We start from the raw sequence: 17,938 nt of genomic DNA, 5'->3' as shown, positions 1-17,938 counted from the left end.
GTTAGTTACAGAAAGCAAAGTGAAGAAGCATGAGGAGCAGGACAGAAGGGTGGGCTGCATGATGCTCTGGTAGGGTAGCAGCAGGAGGTGGGGTACTCTGGTAGGGTAGCAGCAGGAGGTGGGGTACTCTGGTAGGGTAGTAGCAGGAGGTGGGGTACTCTGGTAGGGTAGTAGCAGGAGGTGGGGTACTCTGGTAGGGTAGCAGCAGGAGGTGGGGTACTCTGGTAGGGTAGCAGCAGGAGGTGGGGTACTCTGGTAGGGTAGCAGCAGGAGGTGGGGTACTCTGGTAGAGTAGCAGCAGGAGGTGGGGTACTCTGGTAGGGTAGCAGCAGGAGGTGGGGTACTCTGTAGGGTAGCAGCAGGAGGTGGGCTGGTGGTTTTTGAATGTCCGTGGTGTGCTGATCAAAAGTGAGTTTATTGTCCAGAGAATCAATACTTGGTCAGTAGCTGAGTCTATTGATCAGCAGCATTCTAGTAGAGTATCCTGCCATGCTAATGTAGCTTAGCTTGTTCCATTTAGCCTCTGCGAGCTGCGTTCACCACAAGTTGCTCTCGCCCAACAGACAATTCAATTCAATTCAGTTTTATTTCTGTAACGCCAGATCACAACAGGAAGTCGTCTCAAAGCTTTACAGGATTAGCAGGGAAACACAGAACCCAACGTGACCCACAAGAGCAACGGAGGCAAGGAAAAACTTCCCTTTAACAGGCAGAAACCTTGGACAGAACCTAGGCTCATGGTGGACGGCCATCTGTCTGACCGGCTGGGTTGAGAGAGAGAGAGAGAGAGAGAGAGAGAGAGAGAGAGAGAATGGCAGGTCGGAGACGAGTCAAGGAGATGGATGGGAAGTGATAGCGAGACGGAGCAGGAGCAGACAAAAACAAGATGCTAATGCTAGCGATAGTGCATGTGCTGTGGGCGTCGACGTTTATGTGCACAGCAGATTATAATATCTTGTTAACCAAATAAGCAGAACCGAGAATGGGGGGAGGAAGAGGAAGCTGATGGGCGCGTCGGTTCCTGCGCCGAGGACACGCTGAACGAGTCGGGCGCAGACCTGCCTGGATGGATGAGACCCTAAACGTCTTGCAGCTTGACCCCCCCCCCCCCGAGGTCCCGTCTGTAGCCTGGAACCAATGATCAATGATGCAGACACAAATACTTAAACGACTCTTTAATAATACAGGAGACGAGCAACGAACCGTCTCTGAAGCGACCCATGAACCCATGTCGAGAACACCCGGAGGTCCGTTTCCAAGAAGCGCAACTCGGGTTCGGGGGCCGTGCCACAAGTTCAGTGCTTTAAGAACAGAAAATTCACACGTTCAAACGAAAGATAGCGTCGCCGAGGCAGTGAGGCTACGGGACGCGAACACGTGGCTGCTGCTCGACCACGGGACGCGAACACGTGGCTGCTGCTCGACTACGGGACGCGAACGCGTGGCTGCTGCTCGACTACGGGACGCGAACGCGTGGCTGCTGCTCGACTACGGGACGCGAACGCGTGGCTGCTGCTCGACTACGGGACGCGAACGCGTGGCTGCTGCTCGACTACGGGACGCGAACGCGTGGCTGCTGCTCGACTACGGGACGCGAACGCGTGGCTGCTGCTCGACTACGGGACGCGAACACGTGGCTGCTGCTCGACTACGGGACGCGAACACGTGGCTGCTGCTCGACTACGGGACGCGAACACGTGGAACTCTCAATGCTAGAACTCTGATTATCCCTTCAAAGGAAGCATCTTGAAGAAAGGCGAACCCAAAAAGGTCAAATGTTGCTCAGCGCTCAGTCAGGATGATCAGCCCCAAATGAATGAGGCAGCTTATTCAGCCCCCCCCCAAAGAGCAGCAGGCCTGGGTGAGAAACAACGCCCCCCCCCCTATGCATTCCTGGTTTCTGATCGCTTCTCACAAATACTTTTGTTCTTGAAGTCCTCTGAAACTGAGCTCAGCTTTACGGCCAATCATGATTCAGCTACCGTTTCCGTTCCCATGGAGACAATCGGGTTTAGAACGCCGTTTTCCCCTTAATCAGTGAAATCATCGTTTAAACAGTTCGTTTGATGATCTGAAATATTCAAATGTGGCCAAATGAAATCAGGAAGGGAGGAAGTACTTTTCCCAGCTCTGCCGACGGCGTAGTCCTGACTCCTCCTCCACCAGACGGCGTAGTCCTGACTCCTCCTCCACCAGACGGCGTAGTCCTGACTCCTCCTCCACCCCATCCCTCTTCGTTGAAGTGCCTTTCAATAATGGTCCCAAAGAGTTGGAGCCCCGTTCTGGAGCCCCGTTCTGGAGCCCAGGGGGGCCTCAGCAGACCGGCAGCATGCGGGCGTTGCCGTTATACTCCTCTTCACTCTGAGAACAGAACTTGGTTTCACCAGCGAGCCCAGCAGGGAGCTGAAGCGCCTGAAGCGAGACGTACCTCAGCGTAGGCAGGAAGAGGCGGGAACTGGAACGTGGGACCGTTCATGAAGATGGGGCTGTCGTCCCCGTCCACGTCGTCGAGCAGCGGCGTGAGAGGCTGGTCCAGGCCGCAGTCTCGCGGGATGTCGCAGTAGCTGGGGGGCTCCGAGGGCACCCTGAGGGACACCCAGCTCTGGGAGCCGTCCTGGCTGCTCACACTGCTGCAGCGGCTGCCCAGACCAGCCGTCCCGATAACCAAAGGAAGCTCCAGGATCAGCTTGTCACTGCCAGGAATGTGGATGTAAACCTGGGACAAGGAGCACCAGCACGTTTGTTCACAGCACGGAGACACGGAGCGGTCTGGCAGACGGGACCGATGGTTTACCATGAGCGCGTATTCCACCCGGATGATGTCGCAACCCAGCATTGAGGGCTTGATCTTGGGGACCCTGATGGTCTTCCCCTGCCAGGCGTCACACATTCCAGAAATGATGTGGTTTCCACGCACTGAGGACAGCTTCTGCCGGAAGACCTTGGTGCGCCCGTTGGCCTGGTAGGTGTGCTTGGCGATGATCGCAGCCTTGGGCACCACGATGCGGGAGCAGGTATTCTCAAACTTCGCATTGATGCAGATGTCTTCACCTTCGCAGAAACCCCGGCGGGCGATCTTTACATTCAACGAGACCTGGCCATCGGGAATGAACAAGCACGTGACTTTCTTCTCCTTCATGCCGCCTGTGGGAGACTAAGGAGAGGCAGACCGTAAGACAAGCCACGTCCAGGTTGTTAAAGAGTCCAGGTGTGGCCTGTCTGAGCCCAACTAACCAGCAGGTCTGGGGTGTTCACATCCAGAGGCTCCTCCACCTCAAAGGGCTTCTTGCACACCAGCGTGGCCTGCTCCGGCCTCTCCATCGTCGCCTTGACGTAATAATGGACATAACCGAACTTCCCTTTGTAAGACGACACCAGCTGCCTGTAAAAACACGGAGTTTCACTGAAACTGAAAGCAGTGTACTTGTGATGACATCACATGAATGGATTGCACGAGGCGGCCTCACCCTTGCTGGGGGAGCTCAAATCCAAAGGTGTACTCGTATTTGTTTCCAGGCCTCAAGATGACCGCCCCATCCGAGTCTGACAAGAGAACACTTTCAGTTTGTGGTCTGCAGACAGGCCTTCAATCTCAACCTAAATAAGAACAGCTGCCTAAACCCAACCCTGGTGCACTCCTGAAGTCTGCTCTATGACATTCACTGCAAGCAGCTTCCACTTCAGGGAAAACACGGCATATATCACTAACTAAAATTAATCTGAATAAATTGCACCTGGATTAAACCTGCCTCTTTAGAGCTCTCTGAATCCGAATAAATTGCACCTGGATTAAACCTGCCTCTTTAGAGCTCTCTGAATCTGAATAAATTGCACCTGGATTAAACCCGCCTCTTTAGAGCTCTCTGAATCTGAATAAATTGCACCTGGATTAAACCTGCCCCTTTAGAGCTCACTGAATCTGAATAAATTGCACCTGGATTAAACCCGCCTCTTTAGAGCTCTCTGAATCTGAATAAATTGCACCTGGATTAAACCCGCCTCTTTAGAGCTCTCTGAATCTGAATAAATTGCACCTGGATTAAACCCGCCTCTTTAGAGCTCTCTGAATCTGAATAAATTACACCTGGATTAAACCCGCCTCTTTAGAGCTCTCTGAATCTGAATAAATTACACCTGGATTAAACCCGCCTCTTTAGAGCTCTCTGAATCTGAATAAATTGCACCTGGATTAAACCCGCCTCTTTAGAGCTCTCTGAATCTGAATAAATTGCACCTGGATTAAACCCGCCTCTTTAGAGCTCTCTGAATCTGAATAAATTGCACCTGGATTAAACCTGCCTCTTTAGAGCTCTCTGAATCTGAATAAATTGCACCTGGATTAAACCTGCCTCTTTAGAGCTCTCTGAATCTGAATAAATTGCACCTGGATTAAACCCGCCTCTTTAGAACTTACTGAATTTCAATAAATTGCACCTGGATTAAACCTGCCTCTTTAGAGCTCTCTGAATCTGAATAAATTGCACCTGGATTAAACCTGCCTCTTTAGAGCTCTCTGAATCTCAATAAATTGCACCTGGATTAAACCCGCCTCTTTAGAGCTCTCTGAATCTGAATAAATTACACTTGGATTAAACCCGCCTCTTTAGAGCTCTCTGAATCTGAATAAATTGCACCTGGATTAAACCCGCCTCTTTAGAGCTCTCTGAATCTGAATAAATTGCACCTGGATTAAACCCGCCTCTTTAGAGCTCTCTGAATCTGAATAAATTGCACCTGGATTAAACCTGCCTCTTTAGAGCTCTCTGAATCTGAATAAATTGCACCTGGATTAAACCTGCCTCTTTAGAGCTCTCTGAATCTCAATAAATTGCACCTGGATTAAACCCGCCTCTTTAGAGCTCTCTGAATCTGAATAAATTGCACCTGGATTAAACCTGCCTCTTTAGAGCTCTCTGAATCTGAATAAATTGCACCTGGATTAAACCTGCCTCTTTAGAGCTCTCTGAATCTGAATAAATTGCACCTGGATTAAACCCGCCTCTTTAGAGCTCTCTGAATCTGAATAAATTGCACCTGGATTAAACCTGCCTCTTTAGAGCTCTCTGAATCTGAATAAATTGCACCTGGATTAAACCTGCCTCTTTAGAGCTCTCTGAATCTGAATAAATTGCACCTGGATTAAACCCGCCTCTTTAGAGCTCTCTGAATCTGAATAAATTGCACCTGGATTAAACCTGCCTCTTTAGAGCTCTCTGAATCTGAATAAATTGCACCTGGATTAAACCTGCCTCTTTAGAGCTCTCTGAATCTGAATAAATTGCACCTGGATTAAACCTGCCTCTTTAGAGCTCTCTGAATCTGAATAAATTGCACCTGGATTAAACCCGCCTCTTTAGAGCTCTCTGAATCTGAATAAATTGCACCTGGATTAAACCTGCCTCTTTAGAGCTCTCTGAATCTGAATAAATTGCACCTGGATTAAACCTGCCTCTTTAGAGCTCTCTGAATCTGAATAAATTGCACCTGGATTAAACCCGCCTCTTTAGAATTTACTGAATTTCAATAAATTGCACCTGGATTAAACCCGCCTCTTTAGAGCTCTCTGAATCTGAATAAATTGCACCTGGATTAAACCTGCCTCTTTAGAGCTCTCTGAATCTGAATAAATTGCACCTGGATTAAACCTGCCTCTTTAGAGCTCTCTGAATCTGAATAAATTGCACCTGGATTAAACCCGCCTCTTTAGAGCTCTCTGAATCTGAATAAATTGCACCTGGATTAAACCTGCCTCTTTAGAGCTCTCTGAATCTGAATAAATTGCACCTGGATTAAACCCGCCTCTTTAGAACTTACTGAATTTCAATAAATTGCACCTGGATTAAACCCGCCTCTTTAGAGCTCTCTGAATCTGAATAAATTGCACCTGGATTAAACCCGCCTCTTTAGAGCTCTCTGAATCTCAATAAATTGCACCTGGATTAAACCCGCCTCTTTAGAGCTCTCTGAATCTGAATAAATTGCACCTGGATTAAACCCGCCTCTTTAGAGCTCTCTGAATCTGAATAAATTGCACCTGGATTAAACCTGCCTCTTTAGAGCTCTCTGAATCTGAATAAATTGCACCTGGATTAAACCTGCCTCTTTAGAGCTCTCTGAATCTGAATAAATTGCACCTGGATTAAACCTGCCTCTTTAGAGCTCTCTGAATCTGAATAAATTGCACCTGGATTAAACCTGCCTCTTTAGAGCTCTCTGAATCTGAATAAATTGCACCTGGATTAAACCTGCCTCTTTAGAGCTCTCTGAATCTGAATAAATTGCACCTGGATTAAACCCGCCTCTTTAGAGCTCTCTGAATCTGAATAAATTGCACCTGGATTAAACCCGCCTCTAGAGCTCTGTCTCCACCTGACTGCGTGCTCGTGTTTTGGGCCCACCTGTTGGCTGCTCGTCCAGGCCCAGCACCTCTTCGTGCCTCAGGTACTCGGCCTCCTGCCGACACTTCTGCTTGCCTTTCGCGTACTCCACTTTGGCGCAGCCCAGTCCCAGCAGCTTCATGGCGGACACTCGGGTCGCCTCGTTCACCTCCACCTCGACCCGCCCCGACACTCGCTCCCCGCCGCAGTAAAACGCCTTGCTGGGCTCCGTAAACACGATTCGAAACGTCTTCAGTCTCTTCGTCATCGCCACCATGATGACGTAACAAGTAACAAGGACGGTCCGCCGCGGCTGCTCGGAGCTTCTCCTCCGTCCTCCGACCCGTAAACACAAGCGACGAGTCGCGGCAGCTCACAAGCCCAGAACGACAGCATGGCTCGGCGCGTGAGCAGCGCTCCCATTGGTGGAGAGGCTTTGTTTGTGTCAGCCCCAGCCAATCAGCGCCCGAAAGCAGCGCGTGGACACCGCGTGAATGAGCCGGCGGAGAGCGTGCTCAGCAGCTGCGTACACAGGAAGTGGACTTGTTGTTGAGGTTCGCCTCGGTCATCTTCGGTTCTCCTCGGTTCTCCTCGGGTCCTAGCGTCACTTTCACTGCGGTTGGGACGGAAATAACAAAAATGATCATTTATATCAGGGGTCACCAACAGGCGGACCGCGGTCCGGGTCCAGACCCAGAAGCTGTCCCATACGGACCCGGACCCGGACCCGGACCCGGACCTACAGCCAAAAACGAAGGTTATGATTTAAAACCTGACGGCGCGCCTCTATTTTAACCGGCGCCGCTTTTGTAGTTTTTACGGTAGTGGTTCAGCGGATGAGGAAACGCATCGACCAATTGCCTGCGAGTTAAGCTAAACCACGTGATACTATTCAGCCAATCAGGTCTCTGCATTCTAGGCAGTAAACATTGCGACAGATCCAAAGTTAGCGGTACGTTAGATAGATAGCGATACAGGTAGAGAGAAAAAAGGGAGAGAAAGAGACGATCGAGACAGAGAAAGAGAGAGAGAGAAGAATAAGGAACGGATGGCGCTCTGCAAAACAAGAAACGTGGACAGCAACAATAAAGCATTTAATCCGGTTCCTCCTTCCCACTGGGAGCTCTAAACCAGTGGGTCTCAAAGGTTCTGGAACCGAGCCAATGAAACGGCATCACGAGACAAAACATCAAAGCGAAACGTTTCAGGCCCAGATTTAACTTCCTGTCAGGACGAGCTCCAGCCTCTCCCTGAACACAGCGGGGGTCCAGATACAACGAGGCTACTTAAATATATATCACACTAAATAGTTAGACATTATCATCTTTTGGACATTTGCTTCAAGAAGTGTTCTCTAACTGACCCCTGATTTAGAGCATGAATTCTGGCGACAGGAGGAGAACTCTTCATATATTATTAGCAGACATAGAGCATTTATTCTGGCCCTCGTGGGACCCCGTATTACTGCTGTTTATTGCATTTTTTAGCCACAAGTTAAATATCTAATTAACTGGTGTATATTTTGTTTAAAAACTGCATGTCAATAAAGTTTCATTGTGACTTTAACAGGGAGAAAGATTCAATTGTTGAGACTAAGATTATTAATAAAATAAAAAGTAAAAATCTATTACATGTTTGAAAGGTCAAAATGTGTATGTTTGGTACACATTATTATAATTGCTGTGTAAATGCGAACAGTAGCGACGAGGACAACAGCTCAGCTAACTGAGGCCTGTCGGAACAGAAGGGTCAACAGTGTTCTTGACAAATACCTGTCTGGCGATAGTATGGCAACTAAGGTGATCAAAAAAGTCAATCAGAGAACAAGATTTTTGGGCAGAATGTCTGCTTTTGTCTCCGGACTCTTGCTGGAGCCTCGTTCAGCCCCTCTTTGACTATGCTAGCACCTCCTGGTATTCAAACATCAAAGTGTCCCTGAAAACCAGGCTCCAAACCTCCCAAAACAAACTGATTCGGCTACTCCTCAATCTGGGGCCCATGACCCACCTTCTTCCTGGACATTTTGCTAGCCTAAAATGGCTCAGGGTAGAAGACAGGGTTAAACAACTCAAAATGGGATTGGCATTTAAAATAGTCAATGCAACTCTGCCCTCAGTCCCCTCAATCCCTGCATACCTGAATAAACACCTCCACAGATTTAGTGACACCCACAGCCACAACACTAGAGGGAGCTCAAACAACAACCTGATTACCCCCTCCTATAGGACTAACATGGGTAAATCATCTTTTTACAATACTGCCACCCAAGGGTGGAACTGTTTGACTCCCGCCCTCAAAACATGCACCTCTTTGGCCTCCTTCAAAAAGGCCCTAAAAATACACCTTTTAGGGGGACAGAAACGGAGATAGTCATCACGACTCTCTCTGGGTCAAACCCCCCCCCTATTTGTCCACCTACGTTGCACATATTAATTGCTTTAGTAATTTATTGTAATTTATGTAAGTTATTTATTGTCATTTCGCATCAGTGGTGTAATTTATTTTAGATTAATTGTTAGTTTGCACTGGCGGTGTAATAACATTTTATTTTTGTCTTTCTAATGTTACGTTGCATCAATTGCGTAATTTAATATTGGATTTATTTTTATTTGTATTGTTATTTGTATTGTTTTTTGTGGATGATTTATGTACGAAGGACTTTCAACGGAAACAAGCCCGCAAGGGCTTTTTTGAAATGCTCCTCTTAGACAGGATGTTTGACGTTATTTGTACTGTAATACATGCTACTGTGTGACTGTACTTGTACTCTAACATTCTATCTAATAAATATATTCATCATCATCAGAGCTGGGGCTTTGTGTTAGCCTAGCTACTTTGTGCTAGCCTAGCTACTTTGTGCAAGCCTAGCTACTTTGTGTTAACCTACCTACTTTGTGCTAGCCTAGCTACTTTGTGCTAGCCTAGCTACTTTGTGTTAACCTACCTACTTTGTGCTAGCCTAGCTACTTTGTGCTAGCCTAGCTACCTTGTGTTAGCATAGCTACTTTGTGTTAGCCTAGCTACGGTGTCAGAGAGAAACCTTGGATTAGATTTGTTTATTATTTATTATAATATACAAATTATATAGTCTTAAAATATATGTATCCTATTCAAATGAAAAGAATAATCTTGGAAAGCAGCAACAGATGGAAGCTCCTTGTTTCATTGTACGATTTTCAGCAAATGTCTTCAAGAATTTGCAAATGATCCCATCCATGCATCCGTCCGTTCATCCATGCATCCGTCCGTTCATCCATGCATCCGTCCGTTCATCCGTGCATCCGTCCGTTCATCCATGCATCCGTCCGTTCATCCGTGCATCCGTCTGTTCATCCGTGCATCCGTCCGTTCATCCGTGCATCCGTCTGTTCATCCGTGCATCCGTCCGTTCATCCGTGCATCCGTCCGTTCATCCATGCATCCGTCCATTCATCCATCCATCCGTCCGTTCATCCATGCATCCGTCCGTTCATCCATGCATCCGTCCGTTCATCCGTGCATCCGTCCGTTCATCCATGCATCCGTCCGTTCATCCGTGCATCCGTCTGTTCATCCATGCATCCGTCCGTTCATCCGTGCATCCGTCTGTTCATCCGTGCATCCGTCCATTCATCCATGCATCCGTCCGTTCATCCATCCATCCGTCTGTTCATCCATGCATCCGTCCGTTCATCCATGCATCCGTCCGTTCATCCGTGCATCCGTCTGTTCATCCGTGCATCCGTCCGTTCATCCGTGCATCCGTCCGTTCATCCATGCATCCGTCCATTCATCCATCCATCCGTCCGTTCATCCATGCATCCGTCCATTCATCCATGCATCTGTCCGTTCATCCATCCATCCGTCCGTTCATCCGTGCATCCGTCTGTTCATCCGTGCATCCGTCCATCTGTAACGGAGTAAATAGAAGTACAGTTAAATCCTGCATGAATGGGATTTATTTATTTATTTATTTTCTATTCATGTCTTGTTTTCCTTTTATAATTACACACGTTTTTATTTCATTTTTGTTTTAATGTACATCTTGGGGTATTTATGGTTTGGAGCTTTTTGTCCCTCCTGGCTCTCCATCCTACGCACTTCGTGTTTGAAGTTGACGAGAGCGGTCCCCGAGATGTAATGTACTTTTTTTTTGTATAAATCCAGTCAACGTGACGACAGAACCGTCCGTTTCTGAGCCGCGGCACATTCTTTACATTTACAAAATCCTGCGGCACACCACCAACCAAAATGACACAAAATGACACTCTAACACAGTACATATGAGATTAGATGACCTTTATTTTAATACATATAGTTAATAATACAGTTTTTAATGTATTTATACTTAGTGTGAAACCTGGGGCTGTTTTGATGAACACAAAATGGATATCCTGCAGTAATGGCAGAAAGACACACACAAAGCTCTTCCTCATCAGCTCTCAGTCTCTCTGTTTTTAGTTTTTATCGCCGTCGAGCTTGAGAAGCTCAGCTCACACAGATATGTGGTTGAAAACGGGAGCAATGTCAGAATAGCTTTGTTGGCTAGAACGGGGAACTCCTTGGCAACAGATAACCAGAAACTGTCCAAAGGAAGATCAGCAAAGTTTAGCTTTAAACCACCATCTTGTTTCAGTTCAGTGAGTTCCTCTTGCTCCTTTGAAGTCAGGTCCTTTCCAGCACCGGATGCTGAGCTGTGTGGGTCCCGAACCCAGTCAAGGCATTCTGTGGAGGCTGAATAGAAATAAAATGACAACTTCTCCTCTAGAGGTTTCAAATGTGGGCCAATCAGCTCGCTCGTAGCAGCAGCGTTCCCATCATGCAGTTCCTCCGTGAGTGGGAACATCTCAAGGTTCCCACGCTGCACATGTTGTTGCCAGAGCTGCACCTTTAAACGGAATCCGTTCATTTTATCGGTGCTTGTAAGCAGGTTTTCATTTCGGCCTTGCATCCGAGTGTTCAGTTCATTCAGATGATGAAATATATCAGACAGGTACGCCAGCTTTGAGTAATCGGACCTCTCGTTTGTCAGAAACACTTTAAGTTCCTCTCGTAGCTCGTACACACGGGCCAGCCACCGGACCTCCGTGTGGAGCAATAAGACTTTATGCTCCGCTCCCACTTTAGCTATCTCTTTGGCCGCGTCAGGGCCGAGCATCTCGTTTACCTTTACTAGCTGCAGTATTAATGTTTCTCATTGTTTGTACGTAAGCGTACAGAATAGTCCATGGGCTTGTTCTGAACGGGGTGTTCCGTTTGGAGACGGCGTTTGAGCTTGCTTGGCACCGTGGAGTTATTGGATAGCTTCTCACCAACACCAAGCCCAGCGGAGTCGGTGCCGCTGCATCCCCGGTGAAAGTCAATCCAAATGAGAGATAGCTTTCTCTGTGTTGCCTCGAGCTCACCATCTTTTCTTTATTCTTTTGTCGACCACTCATACCAGGGCCTTCATCTGGGTCTGGATTTTGTCCAGGGTCCTGTTCTGCATTTACATTTTCTCTTCTCAAAAACGTCTCCATCACTGTCACTCCTCGTCTTGCTGTGATCCCAAACTGCCTCTGAGGATGACCCTCCTCAAAGGGAACCGAAGCGCTCACAAAGTGTAGAGTAGGCAAAAGCCAAAGCATGAAGAACTGGTTTTTGGGAAATATTTGTTTTTTTTAATAAATGTGTTTTTTCTTATCTGCCACAGTTGCGTGACGTTTATTTTGAAGTGTGCGCTCTTATCTTGCAGTGCAAGAGGAAGTTGCTGTACTAGTTAGCGGCAGAGAGGAACTGAGCAATCTCCGGGCGGCACACACCGATGACGGTTAACGGGGTGACGTTAGATCACCTCTCACACACCGCCGACGGTTAACGGGGTGACGTTAGATCGTCTCTCACACACCGCCGACGGTTAACGGGGTGACGTTAGATCGTCTCTCACACACCGGTTTATATTATCTTAACGCCGTTCATACCCAACATGTTCTCTGTAGTCGCTGCGTCAGAATGGCATTTTCAATGTGCCCTGGAAGGTGCGTGTTTCAGGACGCACCCTCGTAACCATGGCGACAGAGTGCCGACTTGATGCAAACGCTCACGAGGAGGACGGCCCCTTCAGGAAGCAAACAGCACGGCAGTCTCAAAATACGTGTCTTTATTGATCCCTCTTGGGGCGCGCGCGCACACACACACACACACACACGCTAAGGGAGGGAAGCCCTGTAGCCGTGCCCGGGGGGGTTGGTGCCTTGTTCAAGGGCACCTAAGCAGCACTCGGGGGTCACGCCTTCAGTCCGTACGATCGGCCGCGGGCTCCACTGGTCGGGTCTCAAGCTGGTCTCAACCCAGCCGCTGCTGCTGCCCCCCCCCCCCCCCTCCCCCTCCGAGGAACCAGAACCTTTGATCAGATGAAGAGAGCAGAAATTACTTTAAACGTTCAATACATTGCCGAAATTAAATATTTGCATCAAGCAGAATTATTTATATCGACAATGTTCTGCAGCAGCTGCTGCAAAAGGCCACAGGGATCATTCGACTCCTCCCACCCCACCCAGGCCCCGCCCATGGACTGTTCTGCAGCAATATCCCACCAGGCCCACGGCAGAGACGACGTGGGTAAAGCAGCCTGCAGGGTCACTGTGGGAGGCGTTTCCAACGACCGGCCCCTACGGAGGAAGGGCCGCCGGGACAGACCTCCACCTGGATAGACCAGACCCCCCCCCGGGACAGACCTCCATCTGGATAGACCAGACCCCCCCCCCCGGGACAGACCTCCATCTGGATAGACCAGACCCCCCCCCCCCCCCCGGGACAGACCTCCACCTGGATAGACCAGACCCCCCCCCGGGACAGACCTCCATCTGGATAGACCAGACCCCCGTCTGCACGCCGACTCACCTTTGTTTTGGAGCCACCACAGATCCCGCCCGCAGTGGAAGTCTGCAGGGAGCGTCACTAACTGGGGGGGGCAGACATAAACCACTTTGAGTCAGTCCAGCATTCATGCATCAGTGATCAGCTGACCCCCCCCCCCGGGGGTTCTTCGGGTCATCGGTCTCGGGCATCAACGTGACCTGAACACAAACGACGGGCAGATGGAGGTGAGTTACCTGTGCAGGTTAAATGAGCAGCCTGCTTCCCGTCACGATGAAACTCATCTCAGCGTCGCAACACAAGAACCGTACGATGCTTGAACGCCCCCCCCGGCTTCCAGATGGGGGGGGGGGGGGCGCAACGCTCAAGTCAGAGTTCTTCGGGAGTCGGTTCACATTTCCAACTAGAAAGGCAATCAGAGATTGCAGACCCCGCCTCCAATAGACTATTGGATCTTGTGAGACAGTGAACAGGACTTCCGGATCAGAGGGGCCAAACCTGCTCTAGCTTGCTGCTCCGGAACGTACTACAAGACACCTTCTGGACTCTTTTTCCCATCATGCCATTCGTGTCCCTCCCTCTTAAAGTGGCAGTTTACAGCAGAGGCACGATTCCAGATGTAAAAATAATTCTAGAATCTGGATCCAGATCCGGATCAACGCCATTCTCGGGGAGGACCGAGCCACGGACACAACCTTGCTTGTGTAAAAATTTCAAGTCGATTGGGTTCCTAGTTTTTGAGTTATGCGCTCGGACAGACAGACAAACGCACCCAATTGCAATACCCTCGCCTCCTCTTCGGCGAGGGTAATTAATGCGACATGCAGCGATCCGCATGCGACGCTCAGCGGGTGCTGGAGTTAGCACGGACGCTAACAGCGGAGCGCACCGTTTACAAACACTCACAACTTCACATTTTAGATTAAGATTCAAAGGGGAGCCAGGTTTCTCTGGCGACGTTACCCGGTCCCGATAAGACCCCGCGAGTCCGGCCCAACCCGAGCTGCCCCCCCCCCCAAATGTTAGTTCATTCATTCCCCCCACTGACCAGACTCTGCATTCTTGTCACGTTACCGCTTCACACCTGAACACACGATAGACGCATGTCGTTCAGCCGGATAAATGCGACCCGGCCGTTCAGACTGACGTCGCATGACAAAGATCAGAATTCGGGCCCCATATCTAAACTGGATCTGTTCAGACCAGCCGGGTCTGCTCCGGGTCCCTGCAGCCTGCACGATGTCCAGCACACATGCAAGGATCCATTTCAAAGCGCATGAACGTGTTCCGACAAATTCAACCAGGACTCCAAGGACGAGCCCCGAGGAGACCAACGATGCCGGCCGTCGGGTTGATCTAGCACTGACTATTGAACGAACCAGCTGATGGACCAGCTGGCTGCAGATACCACGCAGTGCCGCATGTCCAGCCTGACGCGCTGACGCAGAGGCGTGTACTTACACAACGCGGCTGCGTCGGCGGCGAAGGAACCTGCAGGAGAACAGAACAGGAATCACTTTGCAGCCGCAGCAGCAGCTTCACGCGTCACGGCGGCATGCGGCATGCGGCTCAGAGAGGCGGGGGTCAGTCACGTTTCAGAGCAGTTGAACATCGCCAGTCATCATCGCAGTCAGCCATCGGCCAATCATCAAGCCCAACTCACCCAGCTGGCCTCCAGTCGCTTCCAGCACCGGCAGCAAAGAGCCCACGGATCAGAACCCCTGAAGAACGCAACGAGGACACGGTCGTTAGCAACGCTGCTGCAGGAGGGTAACAGCTGTCGGTCGTCGTTAGCAACGCTGCTGCAGGAGGGTAACAGCTGTCGGTCGTCATTAGTAACGCTGCTGCAGGAGGGTAACAGCTGTCGGTCGTCGTTAGCAACGCTGCTGCAGGAGGGTAACAGCTGTCGGTCGTCGTTAGCAACGCTGCTGCAGGAGGGTAACAGCCGTCGGTCGTCGTTAGCAACGCTGCTGGAGGGTAACAGCCGTCGGTCGTCATTAGTAACGCTGCTGCAGGAGGGTAACAGCCGTCGGTCGTCGTTAGCAACGCTGCTGCAGGAGGGTAACAGCTGTCGGTCGTCGTTAGCAACGCTGCTGCAGGAGGGTAACAGCTGTCGGTCGTCGTTAGTAACGCTGCTGCAGGAGGGTAACAGCTGTCGGTCGTCGCTAGCAACGCTGCTGCAGGAGGGTAACAGCCGTCGGTCGTCGTTAGCAACGCTGCTGCAGGAGGGTAACAGCCGTCGGTCGTCATTAGTAACGCTGCTGCAGGAGGGTAACAGCCGTCGGTCGTCATTAGCAACGCTGCTGCAGGAGGGTAACAGCTGTCGGTCGTCGTTAGCAACGCTGCTGCAGGAGGGTAACAGCCGTCGGTCGTCGTTAGCAACGCTGCTGCAGGAGGGTAACAGCTGTCGGTCGTCGTTAGTAACGCTGCTGCAGGAGGGCAACAGCTGTCGGTCGTCGTTAGCAACGCTGCTGCAGGAGGGTAACAGCTGTCGGTCGTCGTTAGCAACGCTGCTGCAGGAGGGTAACAGCTGTCGGTCGTCGTTAGCAACGCTGCTGCAGGAGGGTAACAGCTGTCGGTCGTCATTAGTAACGCTGCTGCAACGGTCTACAGCAGCGGGTTGCGAGAGACTTCGTTACTCTGCGCACTGCAACAACTCTTCAGCCCATGAGAGGGAGCCAGAGATCGTACTGTGCCCTGTAAATGCGGAGACCGATGCAGAAGAAGACATGACCTCCAACGGAAGAACGTCTCACGAAGACGACCGGGGACAAACGTACTTACGTCACGTTTCACGTAGCGGAGGTGCAGCGTGAAGCGGGACAGCGTCTCCAGGTGACCCTCAGCAACATGTCCTGCAAGAGATCCATACTTAAGAGCCCGATCATTGATCTTTAGAGCCCGATCAACTCGGTGCATGTCTCAGGCCTCATTGTCACACTCAGCGACGTCATCGCTGAGGTGAAAGCAAACGCTGATATTCTGTAGCCACTGCCGTTGAGCAATCAGCCCACTGCACAGGACACGCCCACTCAGCAGCCAGTCCGTGGCAACCGTCAAAACAGGGTACCGAGAATTAGAACGGAGTGAACCCGGAGTGAACCCGCACCACGCCCTTCCGAGAGCGCCTTTCTGGGATGAAGCCATGTGGCGCAAAGACGGGTTAGCTTCCAGCTAGGCTACCGGCGGCGCCACAAGTCCGAGAACGTCGTGACGGGTTAGCTTTTAGCTAGCTGCAAGCTAGGCCACCGGCGGCGCCACAAGTCCGAGAACGTCGTGACGGGTTAGCTTCCAGCTAGGCTACCGGCGGCGCCACAAGTCCGAGAACGTCGTGAAAGGTTAGCTTCTAGCTAGCTGCAAGCTAGGCTACCGGCGGCGCCACAAGTCCGAGCACGTCGTGACGGGTTAGCTTCCAGCTAGGCTACCGGCGGCGCCACAAGTCCGAGAACGTCGTGACGGGTTAGCTTTTAGCTAGCTGCAAGCTAGGCTACCGGCGGCGCCACAAGTCCGAGAACGTCGTGACGGGTTAGCTTTTAGCTAGCTGCAAGCTAGGCTACCGGCGGCGCCACAAGTCCGAGAACGTCGCGACGGGTTAGCTTCTAGCTGGCTGCAAGCTAGGCTACCGGAGGCGCCACAAGTCCGAGAACGTCGTGACGGGTTAGCTTCCAGCTAGGCTACCGGCGGCGCCACAAGTCCGAGAACGTCGCGACGGGTTAGCTTCTAGCTAGCTGCAAGCTAGGCCACCGGCGGCGCCACAAGTCCGAGCACGTCGTGACGGGTTAGCTTCTAGCTAGCTGCAAGCTAGGCTACCGGCGGCGCCACAAGTCCGAGAACGTCGTGACGGGTTAGCTTTTAGCTAGCTGCAAGCTAGGCTACCGGCGGCGCCACATGTCCGAGAACGCCGTCAAACTGAACAAACGCAAACTGGCGTACTTCACTACGTCGGTGACGTCAACAGCCCTGCGTTACATTCACCAGGTGAGCATTCAATCGGCTCCACGTTCACCTGTTGCGGAGCTCCCTCCTCACAACACGACTGTGATTCCACGGAAAGAACGAGCCGGCGCGCCGTCACAGCTTTTATAGTCGGCTTTACGTCAGTGGAAGCTGCTTTTCGGCAGCGATCTTCTTTTCATGGCGTCACTCGAATGTTTTTTTCTGAAATAACTATTAGAAAGCGTTTCAATTAATAAATGAACGAATGGGATTCAACACCAGGACTGTATAAAATGTACACAATATAAAACAAGAGCTAAATAATAACAAAACGGTGAGAAAAGAAAACGAAAGCTAAGAAAAGGGTTTTAAATACATGAAAACCGCATCCCGAGGTTGACTGAATACATTTTTTACGCTTCACTTAATATTACACAAGGCATGAATATGAATAGTTGTTTCTCTTTCAATGTGGCTCTATGATGAGCTGGCGACTTGTCCAGGGTGCACCTTACTCCTGCCCCAGGTCAGGCAGGACAGGCTTTCGATATCATACATCTACTGGACTTTATTCTTGTCCCCTGAGGGGTTGCCACAGCAACCCAGCCTTCTCCGCTTCACCCTGTCCTTTGCATCGTCCTCCCCAACACCAGCCACTCTCATGTCCTCCCTCACTACGTCCATGTCTCTTCTCCTGGGTCGTCCTCTAGTCCTGTCCTTTGCATCGTCCTCCCTCACTACGTCCATGTCTCTTCTCCTGGGTCGTCCTCTAGTCCTGTCCTTTGCAT

The 17,938-nt window shown here is 50.5% G+C and overlaps 1 protein-coding gene and 1 long non-coding RNA gene across 3 annotated transcripts; both read right to left on the bottom strand.

The window, feature by feature from the left end:
* Positions 1-572: 572 nt before the first annotated feature.
* On the bottom strand, positions 573-6,718 carry LOC137915186 (thioredoxin-interacting protein-like). The gene is made up of 6 exons (XM_068758627.1): positions 6,399-6,718; positions 3,468-3,543; positions 3,235-3,382; positions 2,795-3,154; positions 2,429-2,716; positions 573-2,361 (listed from the first exon to the last, which is right to left on the bottom strand). The coding sequence occupies exons 1-6, from the start codon at positions 6,652-6,654 to the stop codon at positions 2,314-2,316; spliced, it is 1,176 nt and encodes a 391-aa protein (XP_068614728.1). The 5' UTR covers positions 6,655-6,718; the 3' UTR covers positions 573-2,313.
* A 5,762-nt stretch (positions 6,719-12,480) lies between these two features.
* Positions 12,481-17,264, bottom strand: LOC137915187 (uncharacterized). Of its 2 annotated transcripts, none has more exons than XR_011106436.1 (6): positions 17,221-17,264; positions 15,999-16,069; positions 14,878-14,935; positions 14,676-14,705; positions 13,239-13,414; positions 12,481-12,738 (listed from the first exon to the last, which is right to left on the bottom strand). It is a non-coding gene; the product is annotated as an uncharacterized lncRNA (long non-coding RNA). The 2 variants fall into 2 exon arrangements; XR_011106437.1 differs by having other exon boundaries at positions 17,148-17,263.
* Between the last annotated feature and the right edge of the window lie 674 nt (positions 17,265-17,938).

Source organism: Brachionichthys hirsutus, unplaced genomic scaffold (assembly GCF_040956055.1).
Source record: "Brachionichthys hirsutus isolate HB-005 unplaced genomic scaffold, CSIRO-AGI_Bhir_v1 contig_937, whole genome shotgun sequence".
Lineage (NCBI taxonomy): Eukaryota > Metazoa > Chordata > Actinopteri > Lophiiformes > Brachionichthyidae > Brachionichthys > Brachionichthys hirsutus.
The sequence above is the reverse complement of the archived record's forward strand: the minus strand, read 5'-3'. Positions and strand labels throughout refer to the sequence as shown.

Bases quoted from the DNA above. Each gene is read 5' to 3' on its own strand.
- LOC137915186 (XM_068758627.1), bottom strand. From the start codon at position 6,654: ATGGTGGCGATGACGAAGAGACTGAAGACGTTTCGAATCGTGTTTACG. The intron at 3,544-6,398 runs GTGGGCCCAAAA...TTCTCTTGTCAG, and splicing joins CCTGGACGAGCAGCCAACAG to ACTCGGATGGGGCGGTCATC. The intron at 3,383-3,467 runs GTGAGGCCGCCT...GTGTTTTTACAG, and splicing joins TTTGAGCTCCCCCAGCAAGG to GCAGCTGGTGTCGTCTTACA.